Source organism: Chelmon rostratus, chromosome 17, assembly GCF_017976325.1.
Source record: "Chelmon rostratus isolate fCheRos1 chromosome 17, fCheRos1.pri, whole genome shotgun sequence".
NCBI lineage: Eukaryota > Metazoa > Chordata > Actinopteri > Chaetodontiformes > Chaetodontidae > Chelmon > Chelmon rostratus.
The window spans coordinates 5,085,747-5,102,577 of record NC_055674.1 but is presented as its reverse complement, the minus strand read 5'-3'; the positions used below and the strand labels follow the sequence as shown (position 1 = coordinate 5,102,577).

The 16,831-nt window shown below is 45.9% G+C and overlaps 1 protein-coding gene across 2 annotated transcripts in view; it reads left to right on the top strand.

Moving 5' to 3' along the window:
• Window positions 1–16,831, top strand: part of arhgap23a (Rho GTPase activating protein 23a) — a 64,833-nt gene that overhangs the window by 6,246 nt on the left and 41,756 nt on the right. Inside the window, exon 1 of one of the 2 annotated variants that reach the window (XM_041957839.1) lies at window positions 7,507–7,664. The exons of the other annotated variant lie outside the window; for it this stretch is intronic. Within the exon in view, the coding sequence (XP_041813773.1) occupies window positions 7,611–7,664 (54 nt within the window). The 5' untranslated portion in view covers window positions 7,507–7,610. Of the gene's footprint in view, window positions 1–7,506; window positions 7,665–16,831 lie in introns of those variants that run through there. 2 annotated transcript variants of the gene reach the window in all.

The window sequence follows — 16,831 nt, the reverse complement described above, 5'->3', positions numbered from 1 at the left end:
CTTAAAGGGAAGTAGCCACCTTGAAGCCGTCTATTTCCAAATTGCCTTTTCTCTCAAAAATCCTCGAGAAGATAGTTTGCAGACAACTAATGGCATTTCTGGAAGAGCACAAAATTCTTGAGGTCTTCCAATCCGGTTTTAAAACCCTGCACAGCACTGAATCAGCTCTTCTCAGAGTTTTTAATGATATCTTTTTAGCCACTGACTCTGGTGACTGTGTTATTCTTGTGCTTTTAGATTTGACTGCTGCATTTGACACAGTGGACCATGAACTTTTAATCTCTCGTTTAAAACAGTGGGTGGGTATCAGGGGCACAGCACTCGAGTGGTTCAGGTCATACCTAGCTGATCGAACTTTCTGTGTCAGCCTTAGTGACTCTGTGTCCTCCTCTGCTCGTCTCACATGTGGGGTCCCACAGGGCTCAGTCTTAGGTCCCCTTCTTTTCTCTCTTTACTTGCTCCCACTGGGCTCCATACTCAGGAAGCATGGGATTTCTTTCCACTGTTACGCAGATGACAGTCAGATTTATGTCCCTCTCAAAAAGAGGGATGAACACTCTGTTGTACGACTACTCAGATGTCTCGATGACATAAAGGCCTGGATGGCTATGAACTTTTTAAATTTTAATGAAAAAAAGACAGAGGTGATGGTTTTTGGTGGCACCAGTGGGCCCCCATTTGTAAATCTTGGTTCCATGTCCCAGTATATTAAGCCCACCGTCACAAACCTTGGATTCAAAATGGACATGGATCTCAAGCTTGACCATCAGATTAGCTCTGTCGTTAAATCGAGCTTCTTCCAGTTGAGGCAGCTGGCCAAAATTAAATCAGTTCTTTCCAGGCAGCACTTTGAGACAGTAATCCACGCCTTTGTGACCACTAGGCTGGATTACTGTAACGCACTTTATGTGGGGGTTAGTGGGTCCTCCATCGGCCGTCTTCAGATGGTGCAAAACGCTGCTGCACGTCTTTTAACTGGCACACGCAAACGTGAGCACATTTCTCCCATTTTAGCCTCACTACACTGGCTGCCAATACCTTTTAGGATACATTTTAAAATTCTTTTATTTACTTTTAAATCCCTCAATGGCCTTGCCCCGCCCTACCTCTCTGAGCTGCTGCAGCCTTATTCACCCCCCCGCTCTCTCAGGTCAGCTGATCAGCTGCTCCTGAGTGTACCAAAAACCAGGCGCAAGCTCAGAGGTGACCGTGCCTTTGCTGTAGCAGCTCCAAAACTATGGAACGATCTACCTCTCCATATCAGACAGGCCTCCTCTCTGTCTGTTTTTAAATCCCATCTGAAAACCCATCTTTTCTCCCTGGCTTTTGACACTTTGAGATGTTGAATGTATCTATTATTTTATTCCATTTTTTTTATTCATTGTTTTATTGTTATTTATTTTATTGTGTTACTGTATTTTATTTCTTTCATTCTGTTTTTATTTTTTTTTTTTCTGTACAGCACTTTGGTCCACCTTGGTTGTTTTTTAAAGTGCTTTATAAATAAAGTTGGATTGGATTGGATTGGATACAATAATCATAGGATGTGTGATCAAATCAAGCTGGGTTTTTCCAAGTGCAAAAATAAGAAAGAAAGTCATTCAATTGTTCACTTTCCTTTGTGTATTCAGGCTGGTATTCAGGGAACACGACACCTGATCCAATAATATGTGATTCAAATTGTATTTTAGGACTTTCTTGACTCATCAGTGACCAGCAGAAAACAGATATCAGACAAAACGGGTTCCCGCATGTGACTTGGAGAAACATTTCACCCTCCGAGCTCATTTCCATTGTCACCCCCACTGTGCCACAGGAAGTGATGCTCGAGGCAGGAAGTGGAGCCGTGAAAGGTAAAGAGGCTGCGAACACATTCGGCCTTTATGAAGTGACGGGCAGCAGGAAGGAAGCTCGCTGTGCTGCTACTGGAACTATGAGCGTCTGTTTATTTTCCCTCCCTGTCTCTCAGAAGAGGTTTAGGGGGAAAGAAAAGGTGGAGGGGGGCGCTGCTGGGATGTCCTTTGAAGAATGTGTGCCAAGCATTTATAGTAACAGCTAACATTTATAGAAACAGTGGAATACCCTGGATGTGATTCAGTCGGTTGTGTTTGTCTGGAGCTTTGAGGGATGGGCTGATGGAGACAGACTGGAGACTTTTGGGAGTTGAATCTGTGGTCATTTGTGCAAACTGTGACACCTGAACATCCACAACTCTCCTCGTGTCACTGGGGGTATTTCCTTCCCTTTGTTCCTTTATCTCAAACGCTCCCACATGGCCGCTCTAATCAGCTCTCGCCATGTTAAGGCTGCAAAAGAAAACTGCAAGTGGAGGCTCAGCAGTTCATGTCTGGGGGTGTGATAGCGTATCAGCTTGTACGGGAAGATAGGACTTAAACTGCTTTGGAACAGTTTGGACAATATGCTTACAGACATAAAACCCAGTAAAGGTTTAACAATGAGGAGATGTTGACGCCAGTATCGGCGGTGAAAACCAGTGGAAACAGGCTAGAATGAAAGTTGAGAAAGCTCTCAGCCTCCGTGAGTCATTCTCTCCTGTATCCCACCCAGCCGAATGTCCTCTCCAACAGCCGACCTGCCTCTGCAGCCGCACGGAGGCCGCCGGCCCGTCGCTGCATTCTGCCTGAGTTGCTGCAGCCTGCAGGAGAATGAGCGAGGCAGCTGCGAGAGATGAGAGGGATTACAGTGAAATGTAGTGGGGAGAGAAGGCGGGTCAGCACAGGAACGGAGATGACAGACAAGACGAAGTGTGGAGATAAGGGTCGGACTGAATATCAAAAACTGGACCTACATGCCATCCTTAGAGGATATGATGGCCTGTTAAACCTCATGAACTCTTATTTCTGCACATTTTATTGCAGAATGAAAGCCCATTTGCAGACCCTTGAAACCCACATTAGTTGTGTAACTCGTACTGTGATGTAGATAAAGCTGCAGCATAACTCAATGATAATGTCAAAGCCAAATGAATGCAGACTGTCATGCATTACACAACTCAAGCAAGTTTCCAGAGCTTGCTTATTAATTTTCAAACCACAGGGAAATGAAGGGAGAGCAATGGCTACCCAAAATGGTGGGAAAAACACATTTGAAATGTAAACTGTAGAGGAAGTGTTTGAAAATGAGCTGAAGAAATGAGCAGACTTGAATGGCAGTGATGCATTGGTGCATCAGCTCCTAAGACTATAAAATAAGTAAAAAGGAAGACCTGAAAAGCGTTTTTTAATTATTCTATTGATCGATTTGAATGGATGTTGGACGGGCCTGCAGCTCAAACTCAATCAACACAAATTTCAAAGTTTCAACCTGCCTGTGCAGCGCAGATACAAAGCCTGTCTGTGGCGACCAGTCAGCTGTTTCCTCCCCTCGTGCCAGTTGTCCGGGCCAGACAAAGAGGACTCCCCCTGTCATGAGGAGAGGGGGAATTTACGGCTCCGTGCAGGCTGGGGTCGCCGCACCCCTCCGCCTCCTTCCGCCAACCTTCCCGCAACCCCCTTCAGAGGAGTGCCACAGGAGCCTCTGTGTCAACATGCAGCCGGAGAGAGAGTCACATGTTCACTCGCGAATACAGAAATTCCCAAACCTTTCCTCACTCATCGCTGACACCCACGTCTCAATCACAGTCATGTGTGTGTGCATGCATGCTGCAATAAGCCGCCGAACAAGCCTCAGCATATGTGAGCATACTTGTAAGATATTCCTGTAAGCTCATAGTCCACATTTCTCCGGCTCTCAGCGCTCAGCGGACACATTTCACTTTATCAGGCCCAGACAGCGATAATGGGCTTCTTATTGCATTTGAGACGTGGACAGAAAGAAAGCTGCTCTTTATATTAAATCAACAGAGAGAGAGAGAGCAGTGGATAGCATGGCCGGACCTGCAGATTGTGTCTTTTTGGCTCTTAGCTGTAGGAAAACCATCCAAGCACCTCCATTAAATGCGGCTATATCAAGTAGAGGCTTAAAGTAAACGATGCTGAAATGATCTGGAAACTGCACTCCTCAGCCTGAAAGTATGTGTGTGCAGAGGGGGGTGACGGACGCTCACTGAAAGGACAGATTCAATAACTTGAGGCGAGTGGAGTGAAACAGAGGAGATATGAAAGAATGAGGGGGGAAGACGCCTTGGAGGGGGGTAAAAGTCAGAAGAAATGGAGTGACCACGAGTAATTGTAGCACACCAGCGCACACGCTCTGTGAAGTGGCCTAGAACGGTATGAAGGAGGGCAGGGGATGCCCACCCGCCCACCGCTCCCTCCATCCCTCCTCCACAGCCTCAGCGGGAATCTCGTCCCGCCCGGGCAGGGGCCACTCGCCGAGCCAAGCCGGCGGAGGGAGGTGGGATTCTGCGCGGTCAAGCGAGTAAATAGGATGATGGTTGTTTATGGGTTTGTCCTACAAGGCGCCGGGCTGTGTGTGTGAGATTATGTAATGGCCGACGGGAGGCCCATCAGTCTGTGGATGCTCCCTGCTCGTCCCCATCCGGCCCCGCAGGGAAAGAGATGAGGGCGCGTCGCCTCTCATCAACGTCACATCAGGCCTTACTCAGTCAATCGCAGGGTCATAGCCGACGCCTGAGGCTGTGTGTCAGTGACTAAGGCTGACCCAGAGACATGGCACGAGGACGAGGGAGTCCTCAGACATTGAGTGCACCATGTGAGACTTCTTTTGGCTAGATGTGGATCCAATTACAGCGCTCTCCTCTGTTCAAAATCAGCATTAAAAGCACGTTCGCCCACCTGCTCTGATGCGACAAATCTTCCTGCACCCAGCAGCCATCAATCACAGAAAGCCCATTTTGCTCGCCTGACAGGCAAATTGATGCGTAGCGTGAGCGTGTATCTGCATGCAATCTGGGAAAAGATGTGGACAGGCCTCAATGCAGGAGGGGTTCACTCACATCGGCTCGTTCTTCCCACAGAAGAGTGTCAGGCCACAGCCTGATTTATCCCCCTCGTCCGCTGGAATAGAAAACACATGGACTGCAAGATCCTGATCTGAGGTCAGAGAAGATAGAAAAAGTCCAGCTGTGACAGCCCTCACGCTCCTTGACCCTCCAAAAAAGCAAGAGCCCCACTGTCTGCCTCGCTTTTTCCTCAGAGACCATCTGCCCTGCTCTCCCACCTTAAGACCAGGATACCGCCGCTAAGCCTCTCTGGTCTCTTACTGTGCCACGGTGGATTTCCACGCAGCCCTTTACTCAGAAACTACTTTTGCCGCACTGTATGAGCAACCTGGCGGGGGATTTGGGCCACATGTGGTAATTATCCATCTCAAATGGGAGATGAGTGAAGGTCATGAGCGGGCCTTTCGGAGAGTGTCCTCTGTAAGCCCTTGGCTGGGGTATTGTGTGTCTCAGAGCAGGCCAGAGGCAGAGGCTGGAGCAGACAGAGGAGACGTGTTGAGATGAAGGCTGAGTTGGCAGCTGCAGCTCTTGGCGTGGGAAGTCTCCTGTAAGCTGCTTTTTCCCCCCAATGACTGCAGTCTGTTTCCCTGTAGGCAGGCAGGCTTTTGAAGTGGCTCTCTGATACTCTCACCCCTCAGAGTAATAGCAGCCACATGGGCCCTCAGCTCCGAGTCAGCGCTGTGTCTCCACAGTTTTAGCATCTTTTCATTTGTTATCTCTGTCCTCCTTCATCTGGGCTAAAGCTCATGTTAAACCTTCTGCACATAATGCCACAGATAGAACGATGTAGGGTGACTTCTTGGCAGCAGTCTGAGCTTCCTGTTCTATTGATGAGTAAGCTTCCTCTGGCTTTACTGTACGTCTATTGATTCACATGGACAGAATTCATCCGCAGCCACAGCGGCTAAAAATACAAGTCTGTCAACACTTTTCCAAGAATATATGAATTATAGTGTATTCTGTCTGGGTGTGGAAGGAATTCTGACATCTCTCAATGAGTTTCAGTCTTTGTTTAGCCCTTTTTTGGCGTATCCTTCTGTTTATCGTGAGTCACACACTCAGCTGAACTTTGTTCTGTGCACCTCGGATTTTGTGTATTGCATCGTGATGTGCCTGCGGTTTATTATGAGGTAGCGATCAGTGGCACTATTTTGAGAACTGATTCATCGTTTAAGTCATTTGTATGAGCAAACAATTACAGACATTCACTGGTTCAGTGAATATTTGCTGTTGTTTAGTCTTCACTGAAAGTAAAATTAAGATTTTTGGGCTGTTGTTTGCCTTAAACAATGTTTACAATTTCTGAGACTATATGGATCAAACTATTGATGAGTTTAATAGGAAAATAATCATTTGTTCCTGGAGTTACACTACAACTTGATAATTTGAGATGTTAATTATATACTAATTATTTTTTCCATTTTAAGCCTTTATGATAATGCAACACTTAGCTGGCCCATTTTGCTTGCATAACTTGATATAAGGTAAATTCTACTGTAGTTTGGAATACAGAATTCTACTTCTAAGTATTATCCCACTGCACTAATGGTAGTTTTACTTAAATAAGGGATGTAAATACTTAATGTCAGCTCATCTGGTGGCAGTAGTGTTGTTAAACTTGAATTTACTTTAGTAAATTGTCCATAACTGTTTATTTTTATCCAGAATTTGTCTATATAATTTTTTAAAATGGTTACTTTTACTTGCTGTCTTGTTGGCATCAGTCACCCCTCCCATCCTGCACGCGAATGTTTTGGCACAGCCAGAGGGAGCCCGCACGCTGTGGGTTAGCAGGGCGGAGCGCACTGATTTACCCAACGCACCCTCTTCTAATTTGACTCCCTGCAATTCCCAAAGTGTCAAGTGTACCACAATACAAATGAAGTATTTCCTGTTAAGATTTCCTCCATAAAAGCCTAGATTAGGTCTAGAAAAGAGGTGGGATACAGTTTTAGTGAATTAAAAAACCAAACTACAAAAACCCTCAATATTTATCCAAACTACTCTGATGAAATATAACAACTGGCCTTGTAGCCTTTAACTTCTTCAAGTGTAAACATTCATCAAAACCTACGAGAAACGAAATCTCCTGTCATTGTTTATGTACAGTTACCAGAAATGTTATAACATCACCCACATTCAGTCATGAGTAATCAAACAAAACTGCAGCGTTACTTCCTGTCGCGATACGGCTGATGATGGTGTTTGGCTGAACACTGAAACATTTTGATTATTGTTCTTTAATAAGCCCTTTTAAGAGTTTACAACCTGAATGTCTCAGCCAATGAACGCCTTTCCTCCTGTTGACTCTTACTTTGAAGGCAGGGCCTCCTGACTTCCGGTTATCCGCCGCGTGCTTTGACGCAGCTGCAGCCTACAGGCATAGAGGCTCGCGCGCAGAGGGCTTTCGCTATGTACGACTGATGCGGTCTGGCGGAAGAAGACGAAGAAGAAGAGGAGGGGTAGGAGGAGGCGTGGGGGGAGCGCACTGAACGGCCCCGAAACAACGGGAACAGAGTGGGGGGTGTTTTTTTTTTTTAGGAAGGAAGGAAATAAGTGTTGAACGTATAAGTTTGTGTTTGGGCGCAGTTTTGTGACTCTCGGAGCTAACCGCCCGCCTCTGTTGCCGCTCGTGCAGCAACAAATCTGCCTCTCCTTGTTGCAGCCCAACAGTTTCTGCCGTCCAATGAATGGAGTTGCTTTTTGCCTTGTTGGAATACCACCCTACTCTGACAACCACGTAAGTACCCGGAGCTGCTTATCGATCCTCTTATTGATACCTGGACGTTATTGTGTTTGGCCGGGCTGAAGTTTAGCGCCGCGGGGCCGGTCAGAGAGCGTGATTTCCTAAGAGGATTAACGCTAGTTTACATAGCCACTGTGTACACACACACACTCGCCGACGTACTGTAAAACCAAGTGTTGGATCGTGGCTCTTTCTGCTCGCTTTTGTTCGCTTTTGTGGGCGACAAATGGTGCGCAGCCGAACGAGTTGAGCCCAAACTGATCCGGGGTCACGTTAAACGGCCGGGTTGCTTCTTTTGTCCGCCTTTCGCTGCATCGGGAGGCTGCCAGTCCAGACGGGACATCCCGAGCGGGGATGGTGCTGGGAGGGCGTCTTCATCAGCGTCCATTCCTGTTGCTAATCACACAAATTTGCCAGTTAATTTGGTTTAATTTTGAGCCTCACATCCAGCCCTTTAAAGTTTGCTTCTTCTTTTTTTTTTAAACAAACAAGTCATCAAAGTGTGCTCGCTGTATTTCTTTGCTTGTGATATAACAGTAAGTGTAAAGATGCGAAAAGTCAGTGAGCATCACAGGACCACCAGCAGAGAGAAAGACCCTCATAACTGCACCATGCAACAATGCTTTGATGCATTTAGACTGTAAACATGAATTCATCCCTTAACAGCTACTAAAATTCTGAAAAAAAACCCCAGCATCCTTCCTTTAAAATGGCCACTAAATCCTTGTTAGATAGACATTTCTGCATCCAGCCCCTTGTGGTCTGACTCCAGGAATGTGTTTTGAAGCACTGGTGTGTCATAGTGAAGTCATGAGGTAAGGTATGTCACTCAGGGCGGTGGTCTGCCTGTAGAAGGAGGCATATGGTTTGGTATCCTGGCTTGGTGTGTTTGTGTGTGTGGATCTGCTTTGATTTAACCTCAGAGGGTCTATGGATCTGTGTGTGATGTGGTGGAGCTGCTGAGATGTTGAGTGTGTGTTTTTTCCACCTATCTTTGCTGCCTTTCTGTTTCACAGCATCTCTTTTTTTTTAAATCTCGGTTGAGTTTATCTCCTCCGGCGCAGAACAACGTTTCCTCCTCTGTGGTCACGCTTTAATTGAACCTCTCTGCTCGTGTGTGTGTGCGGCTGTAATAGAGCTGCGAGTTCACTTTCATCTTTTCAATTTGATGCTTGTTGTAGTAAAACACTTTGTTGTAAATGTGTGACAACTGCTACGCGTTGTGCCCACAAAACTGTGAACAAGAAGTCATAAAAAAAGTGTCTGATATCCAAGCTTCTATACTGTCCTCAACCCTGACCTGTTTCACACCTGACCTTTGACCCTGCATGTCTCAGCCAACACCCAGCTCTTATTTAGCCGGACCTCTCTCTGCGTGCTATCTCACTTGTTTTTGCAGAGGAATTGTGCATTTGCCTGCACGTCTTTTCCTCTGCTCTCCTCCCTGTGATTGAACTCTAATCACTTCTGATGAAGCCGATAAAGAGCAGCAGTGAGATGCAAAATGACACTGTAACCTGATTCAGTGTTTAATTTGTCAAAATGAGTCACAAAGTAAATCAGCCTTTGTTTGTTTGGGCATCAGAGAGGAAGGGATGCAAGTGTCCGTTTGATGAGAGCGGTTATGATGTCGTCCGCCGGGACTAGTTTAATGTTGTTAGCAGGGCTGCGCTAATGTAGCAGTGCAGGGGCTGTGGGTGAGATCAATAGAGGCATGGAGCGGCAGGGCGGGGCAGAGGGCGGGACGAGCAGCGGCCCTGATGTCCTAATGCTGCATTGTGCCACGTGACGCCGGAGCTTATTGATGATGGGAAACATGAGAGCGCATTTATGAAAATCTTGAGCCGAGCCGGTCGATGTTAAAGCCCTCCTTCGTCCCTGCGGCACGTGTCCTGGTCTACCTCTGTTTGTTCTCTGATCCGTTGCAGCATTATCCTGCAGCCTCCACAGTGATTGTGTCCAGACGTGACTTGATGACAGAGTATTTTATTTTTTGCAGATCCCTGATCTTTGAGCCCTGATCTGAGAACTGTCTTTACACTCATGTCCAGCCCCAGAGGCCTCCTAATAGGTTCCTCGGGATCATTTGCAACAGTCAAGACCCAAACTTCAGGCGGAGGCTTTGGCTGATCCACAAGCTGCCTCTTTAGTCCTCTCTGAATGGCTGCTGATCCAGCTGATCACAGGGCGAACACCTCAGAAAGGTTGCAAACCTCAGACCACATAGGCCCATCCTGTCAGCAGGTCCAGGATCAGCCCCCGGTCACGGTGACGTTAACTGAAAACAGCTGCATGATGCCGCAGAGGAAAGCATTTTTGTGATCATTAGCAGATGGTTTCACCACGTAGTAGGCACGTAGCACAGACGATACTGCAACGCTGGGAATTTATGCGATTTGCAGAAGCTGCCACCTTCTTTCAATTTCATCCACCCTGAATCACTGGTTTCTAACCTGGAGGTCAAGACCTGAGATGAATCTGAGTAGTCGTGAGGCGATTTGCAGGACAGAAAAACATTTCTGCAACAAAAATATTTTGCTGTTTTCTTAAACTTTTCTCTATATTTTGTGCTTTGTCTTTTGAGTTACTGAATTTAACCCATAAAAATGAGCCTCTCTTGAGGCAGCACATTGCTTCATTTTGACGGGTCAGGAGCTGAGCGCTTTGGGAAGTGCTGCAGTTTACTGACACTAGAAATGCACATAAACTGTACATTTCTTCAGTATAGCAGTTTGAGGTCTGTTTTAGTACAGAAAGTGACGAGAAGTCAACAAATGTTGCTCATGCTGCAACTATGGAGCGCTTCTGCCAAAGCTGAAGTTGGGAAGCTTCACAAATGCCTGTGAAACTTTTCTCTAAGTTGTCACGAAAGCTGTCCCACCACTGCCAGGTGTTTTTCCACTTTTTCACTGTTACTCCAGCATGGTATTATTTCTCCACTTCTGTGGTGCATTGTGGGACAGGATTGTCTACCACCCTGGGAAAACAAACAGTAGCAGTACACACAGTGTTTTCATCTCTCCAGGCTGAACGTACATACCTGAAACATGATTGGCATTCGGGCCACATACTTTTACTGCGTCTGTTCAGTGGGTGGAGCTACAGAGAGCACGACAGTGAAGTGTGTGTTACTGAGTGTCCTGCATCAGTCCGTTAACGCCATTAAAACGTCTCTCACACCTTAACACCTCCGCCCTCCCGCCTCGACACCGTCACCCCTGCTGCATTCCTCAACTGCGGGCCTGGAGACGACAGCTGCACCGCCACTCACACCTCGCATCCACAATCATTAACCTGGAGACTGTGTGTGTTGACACACTTTAATCACACACACACACACACACACACACACATGGCCGAGCACAGGTGTTCACAAATATAGGCACTCCAGCATGTTTACATCACACTTACAGGGTCAGAGTTAGACACACACACAACTCATAATCTGTGTGCAGGTGCATGAAACATGGAGTCACACACACACACACACACATGCAGCATTCATGGAGCTCTCTGATTCGGCCTTCTCGCCCCTTGTTTGCCTGAGGAAGTCCTTGATGCTGTACAAACATCGCGCAGCGAGTGTATAGGTGGGCGAAGGACATCAGTCATCATTGACCTTGTTTACTGTGGTGAGAGGGGAGGGGCCACTGTAGTGCAGCTCAGCTAAGCAGGCGTGTCGCTATTGCTAATGGCTATTTATTGATCTCCTGTTAGTCACCGAGTCAGTCAGTTTCTCTCTGTAAGAGTTAAAACTGACTGACTTGTTTATGCACAAAAAATATTGCATAGGTCTGATTCTGTTTATTATGAATGGGTAATTAATAATAATATAATTAAAGCTCATTTATATTTACATGCACTTTAAAATCTAGTTTTCCCTTTTTATTCCTTCTTTGAGGTTGTAAATATTCTGTATCAGCTTGTTCCAACACTTATTGAAGCTATGTAAAGTTTACTAGACTCTGGCGTTCAAGGCATCTTAAATTCATAATAAAGTTGTGTGGGTTTGAACGAAGCTTGGCTACACAGTGTGAGTTTGTAATGGCTGAACTACTGGTGGGTTGAAGAGTTTAATTAGTTTTGTTTAGGTTCCTGGGAATGTGCACAAGATTAGAACATGTTTCTAGAAGTGCACAAAAATGTGGTTGACTGAGGGAGAATTGATGGCGGCTAAGTGAAGAAGCTGAAGGTGTATTGTATGTGAATGGAGGAGGATATTTCGTAGTGTTTGTATCTGAGAGAAGCTCAGACGGCAGCAACACTGGTCCAGCAAATCAGGTCGGAGCATCTCTTCCGAGCTGATATGAAGAATGTTCGTCATAATCAGACGGTCTGATCTGTGCCTTTCTTCAGAGGTGTTAGCTGTAAACTTAGCACCATGACAAAGACAAATAGTGAATATTTTATGCTGCTTTGCTAGCAAACTAAGGGGGCTCTGGATTTCATTGGAATGTTGCCCCTTTCACGCCACATTTCTCTGTTTTTCCCTCCTGTCAACACGTAACCTTCATAGTTTACCTGTCCAGAAAAGTGTCAGATCTTGTACCCAGTCTTCTTCTCCTCACGCAGGACGTGCTCGTCCCCTCTTGTGTCCCAGCTGGATGGGTTTCATGTGGCGTCTGATTCGCGGGCTCTGGGAGGTTTGGTGTGAAACAAAGCCTCTCTCAGAAACAGATGAGAGCTAATTAGATTCAGCCTGTTGCCGGTCTGGCCTGTGTCAGTGCCTCTTTGTGTTTGTGCCTGCAGAGACGCCGTGTGCGTCTGTGTGTTGTTTCTGTGCAGGAAAATATGAGGCTGTCATTGAGCGCTGCACATGGGGGGCTTCGTGTTGATGTGACGCTGAGAACGTAAGAGGAATGGAGAACAGGCCAGGTCTTGTTCTGAAGTGCAGACTTGACTCCGTCTGTATCTGTCTGTGGGATCGGCCTGAAGGCAGCAAGGCCGGGTTTGAATGAGGGTCAAGGTTCAGAGGTTAGGGGCCCCCCTCGTCACACACTTGGCCCCCCGTATTGAGCTTAAAGAGGCAGGAGGGGACCCCTGTCATGTGTGCAACAAGGGCCACAGGGGTTAAGCTGATCTCCATTTAGGTGATCGGATCCTGCATCTTGTTTTGTCTCTCTGCATTGCGTTCTCATCATGTTTACATTTTTTTTGCACTGATGATAAGAAGGAGCGCGTTTGCGGGAAGCTGAATGCTGCTCTGTGTCTCGCTCCGGTCGGCTGTGGAGGCTTTTCACGAACAGCGGGGATTGCACTGGAATGCGAGACAGACAGAGACGGAGGGGGTACGGAGGGGAAAGCAGTGCAGAAGATAACTAAATAGACTGAATCCTGATGAGTCACAGAGGGAGAGCGATGCCAGTGTGACAGCCAAAACTCAATGAAGCAATGGAGGGTGACGACGAGCAAAAAGAAATCAGGTCCTCCCATCACAGCCTGCAGAAAAGCCGTCACATTACACCCTGCTCTCGTAAACTACAAGTACGAGCGAGTGTGTTTATGTACATGCTGTTCTTGGATGTTCTTGGTTGTACCAGCTGTGAATGATACGGGTAAAGTCTTCTATCACAATTATTTCATACAGTGAATAATCTTAATGCAGTTGAGAAACTCTTCTCCAGATTGAAGCAGGTGTCTGTTTTTGTCTAATCCAAATAATTACATACCTGACAAATCAAAGTACGTCATTACACTGATGCATAAATCCTGCAAACCATGTAAACAAAACCATCAGTTTCACCATAGACTAACCTGCCTGCTGTTTTCTTGATAAATAATTTCCCTATAAAATGCCAGAAATGCATCATTTCTCAGAGACTGAGGTCCATCTGTGACCCCCTTGTTTCTTCCAGCCATCAGTCTGAAAGCCAAAGATGATCAGTTTAACGTCCTCCTGGTGTTTTTGCTTGAAAATTGACTGATACGTTTTCTGTTGATCGACAGTTAATCGAATCGTTTCAGCTCTAATTGCTGTGAAGCTTATTGACGTGCGACATTTTCCTCAATGACGGCAGAAGCCGCATTTCCCATAATGCCACTCAACGCCTGATAAACGTCTTTTAAACTTCACGATGTTGAAACGTTCTGCTCTAATTTTATGGTTTGAAAGACAAAGCCAGAGAAAGCACTTACGATGTTATTTTCTCTGATTTCAAGAAGGTCCTTCAGAACCAGAGAAAACATAATACAGCTGTTTTTACTGGCTGAATCCTCCTCGTCATGAGTAAACTGGGCTTCAGGTATAAAAGCAGGGGGCTACCTCTTTGAATTGTCATACTGTCTGAGCCAATTCGATGCAACCGATCAGACTTGAAAACATCAGAACTAGACTTATTTATCATTTCATTTTTTCTTGATGCTCCTGTTATAATAAATGCACTCTGCAGGCACGCTGTGCTCACTTTTTCTGTGATGTAACTGTTTAAATATTTGCATTATGCAGTGGAGTTATTGATAAGGAGACATTTCAGTATGTAATGAACTACTTCCAGAAGAATCACAGCATGTCCTGGTTTCACAGCTCGGCCAGAAAAGAGAAGAAGAGTCCTGGCTGGCCAGAGGCGTGATGATGTTTGCTCACTGTACGAAACTCTCTTGGTTTCTCTGAGGATGTGTTTACTGTTCATGGCAGCCGGCCAGCGAGCAGTTGATGAACTGTGAGCTGTGCAGTGAATTACTGTCGTTTCTTTGGGGTTAGTGAGCTGACTCACTGACCTGTATCTCTGCTTCCTAACCAACCCGGCCACGGTGCTGCAGAGTGAATGCATGTGCAGCAATGAAACACACACACACCAAACACTCACATGCACTCTGTTTTGAAGTTGAGGCTAAAAACCAGCTCCATGGAGCACATGTACAGTACTTATACCAGTCATGTCCTCCCTATTATTTGTAAGCAGGCTCCAAGGGAACTTGTTTTGACAGTCTGGCAAAATCTCGGGACAGAGATTATCAGACAGCTAATGAGGAGCTGTGGATGCTGGGAAGAGATAGAGCGCTGTGGTTTTCCTGATGCCTGCTGGTCCGGCACAACACCGCCTCTGTTTACATGCTCAGATTCTGGGATAATACTGGTGTGTGTTTTTGGTTTTTTGTGTTTATCCAAATGGTCCAAAATGTCGCCCTTTTCAGTGTTGTAGGTTTAAAGGAATATTTCGACAATTGGGAAATACGTTTCATTGCTTTCTTGCTAAGAGATAAATGCATGTATTAGCCTAGCTTAGCATAAAGGCTTGAAGCAGGCGTGGCCAAACAACACCTCTAAATTTGATTAATTAACAAGCCGTATTTTGTTTGTTTAATTCATACACAAAGAGAAATTGTCCAGGCTTCTTGTGACCAGTCAAAAATTTGTTCCTTTTTGTTTAAAAGTCTTGTTAAAGCATCAGTAGATCACAGTTTAATCTTAGAAAGTTGCTTAGGACTGTTAACATGAGTATGCTGTACACGTAAAAACTGCATCCAGCTCACAATAATGATCCTATCTGGATAGATTTGATGGTCGACTTTCAGCCACAGGTGTTAGAATTCAGTATCGGCCGCTGTCATGGTCTGCTTCAGATCAATTTGCATTGCACAGCATCCGTTCTGATAAAAACATGCCAGTAAAACCTCTTTACTCCAGATTAGTCTAAATTGATGTTTTGGTGCATCTCGCTAATTGCTAATGCGTCTAATTGCAGCTGAGCGTGCAGCAGCTCTGTTTATTTTGTGGGTTTGCATGTTCAGAGTGAGCTATCAAAGACGTAAACACACCGCATATCCCGAAGAATGCCTCATTCAGAATACTACATGCATGCAAATCCAGTCGCCGTGCGCACATCCAGCTGTGCTCTCACTCGTATCTCTTACAGCTTCCTGTTCTGTGTGTCACCATCCTTCCCGATGGGGTAGTTTTTTCTTTTTTTTTTATATATTCCCTAACCTTTCCCGAATTCCAGCTTTCTCTTCTCTCATTTCTCTGTGACTTTGAGCAGCTGCTGTCTCCTCTCTGTTACCATCTTTGGTCATCTCCTTCAGGATACTGCTGTAGTTGCTTTCATTTTTGTCAGGTTGTGTCTGAATGTGCAGCCACTACACGGCTTCTTTTTGATTCAGCTGTGCTTTTGATAAAATGCTTCACTCAGCTAAATGTCACCCTTAAAGCGCTAGATATTCGTGTATAAGTTTGCGCCATAAAAGGTTTGTTTCGGTCTGATTCTTGTAAATCCGCCCCCTTCTTTTCCGCCCGCTCAGTTTACAGAATGAAAACTAACAGGACAGTATGTTTCTATTAGCGTTCCTCTTTGCTCTAAGCAGAGTGTCTTTCATCTGAGTAACAGAGTGAGAACATATGTGTGTGTCACAGTCTTTTGCTGTCTTCCCACTGGGCAGCCAAAAGAGGGAGGCAAGCGAGACCCGTGATCCCTTGAGGTCTGACCTTTTTTTTCTGGGGTGAAACAAGTTATGAAAACCACAGAGGACAGTTTATTTCTGCAGGGTCAGCACTAAACCGCTGCTCATATGGAGTGACAGAGGCTAACGACACAGAAACGGCATCAGCGTCAGTCTGGCGTATGGATCGCGTCTTTACATTAAGCATGCATAGGGCAGAGCCTCTGGGATCAGCAGGAAAACAGCGAAAACACAGACACCAGCAGCGTCTCCGTCCTCTGGAGACGTCCCTCTGTGCAGCCGGGTTTACACTCTGTCAACAGGAAGGAGCAGGCCGATGAAAGGATAGCGTGGGCCAATCCTCCTGTATTCAAAATTTGCCCGATGGTATCTCTACATCGTCTTTATGCCGCCGGGTACTGACGAAGAGAGGAGGAGGAGGAGGAGTGCAAAGGTCAGCAACATTCTGGATTTAATCAGCAGCTTTTATCGGTCTGCACGGTGGAAGAGAAGAGTCTCTGTGTGTTTTTTCATCACGTGTGGTCAGCTGTGCTTTGCGCTTCAGACTAGAGTGGAGAAAATGTTGATTTTACAGGAGGGAAGATTTGATTGGTCAGGCTCAAAATTCACGCAGAGATTGATTATGTTGCGTGAATATCTCGTGCCCAGTGGCACCGCTTGTTCAGCGCGGAGAGTCACGAGGGTCGGAAAGCAGACCGGAAAATCCGAGTGAATCCTTGAACTTTCAGGTGAATTTGTCCAGCTGTGTTAAGAGCTCTGTCCAT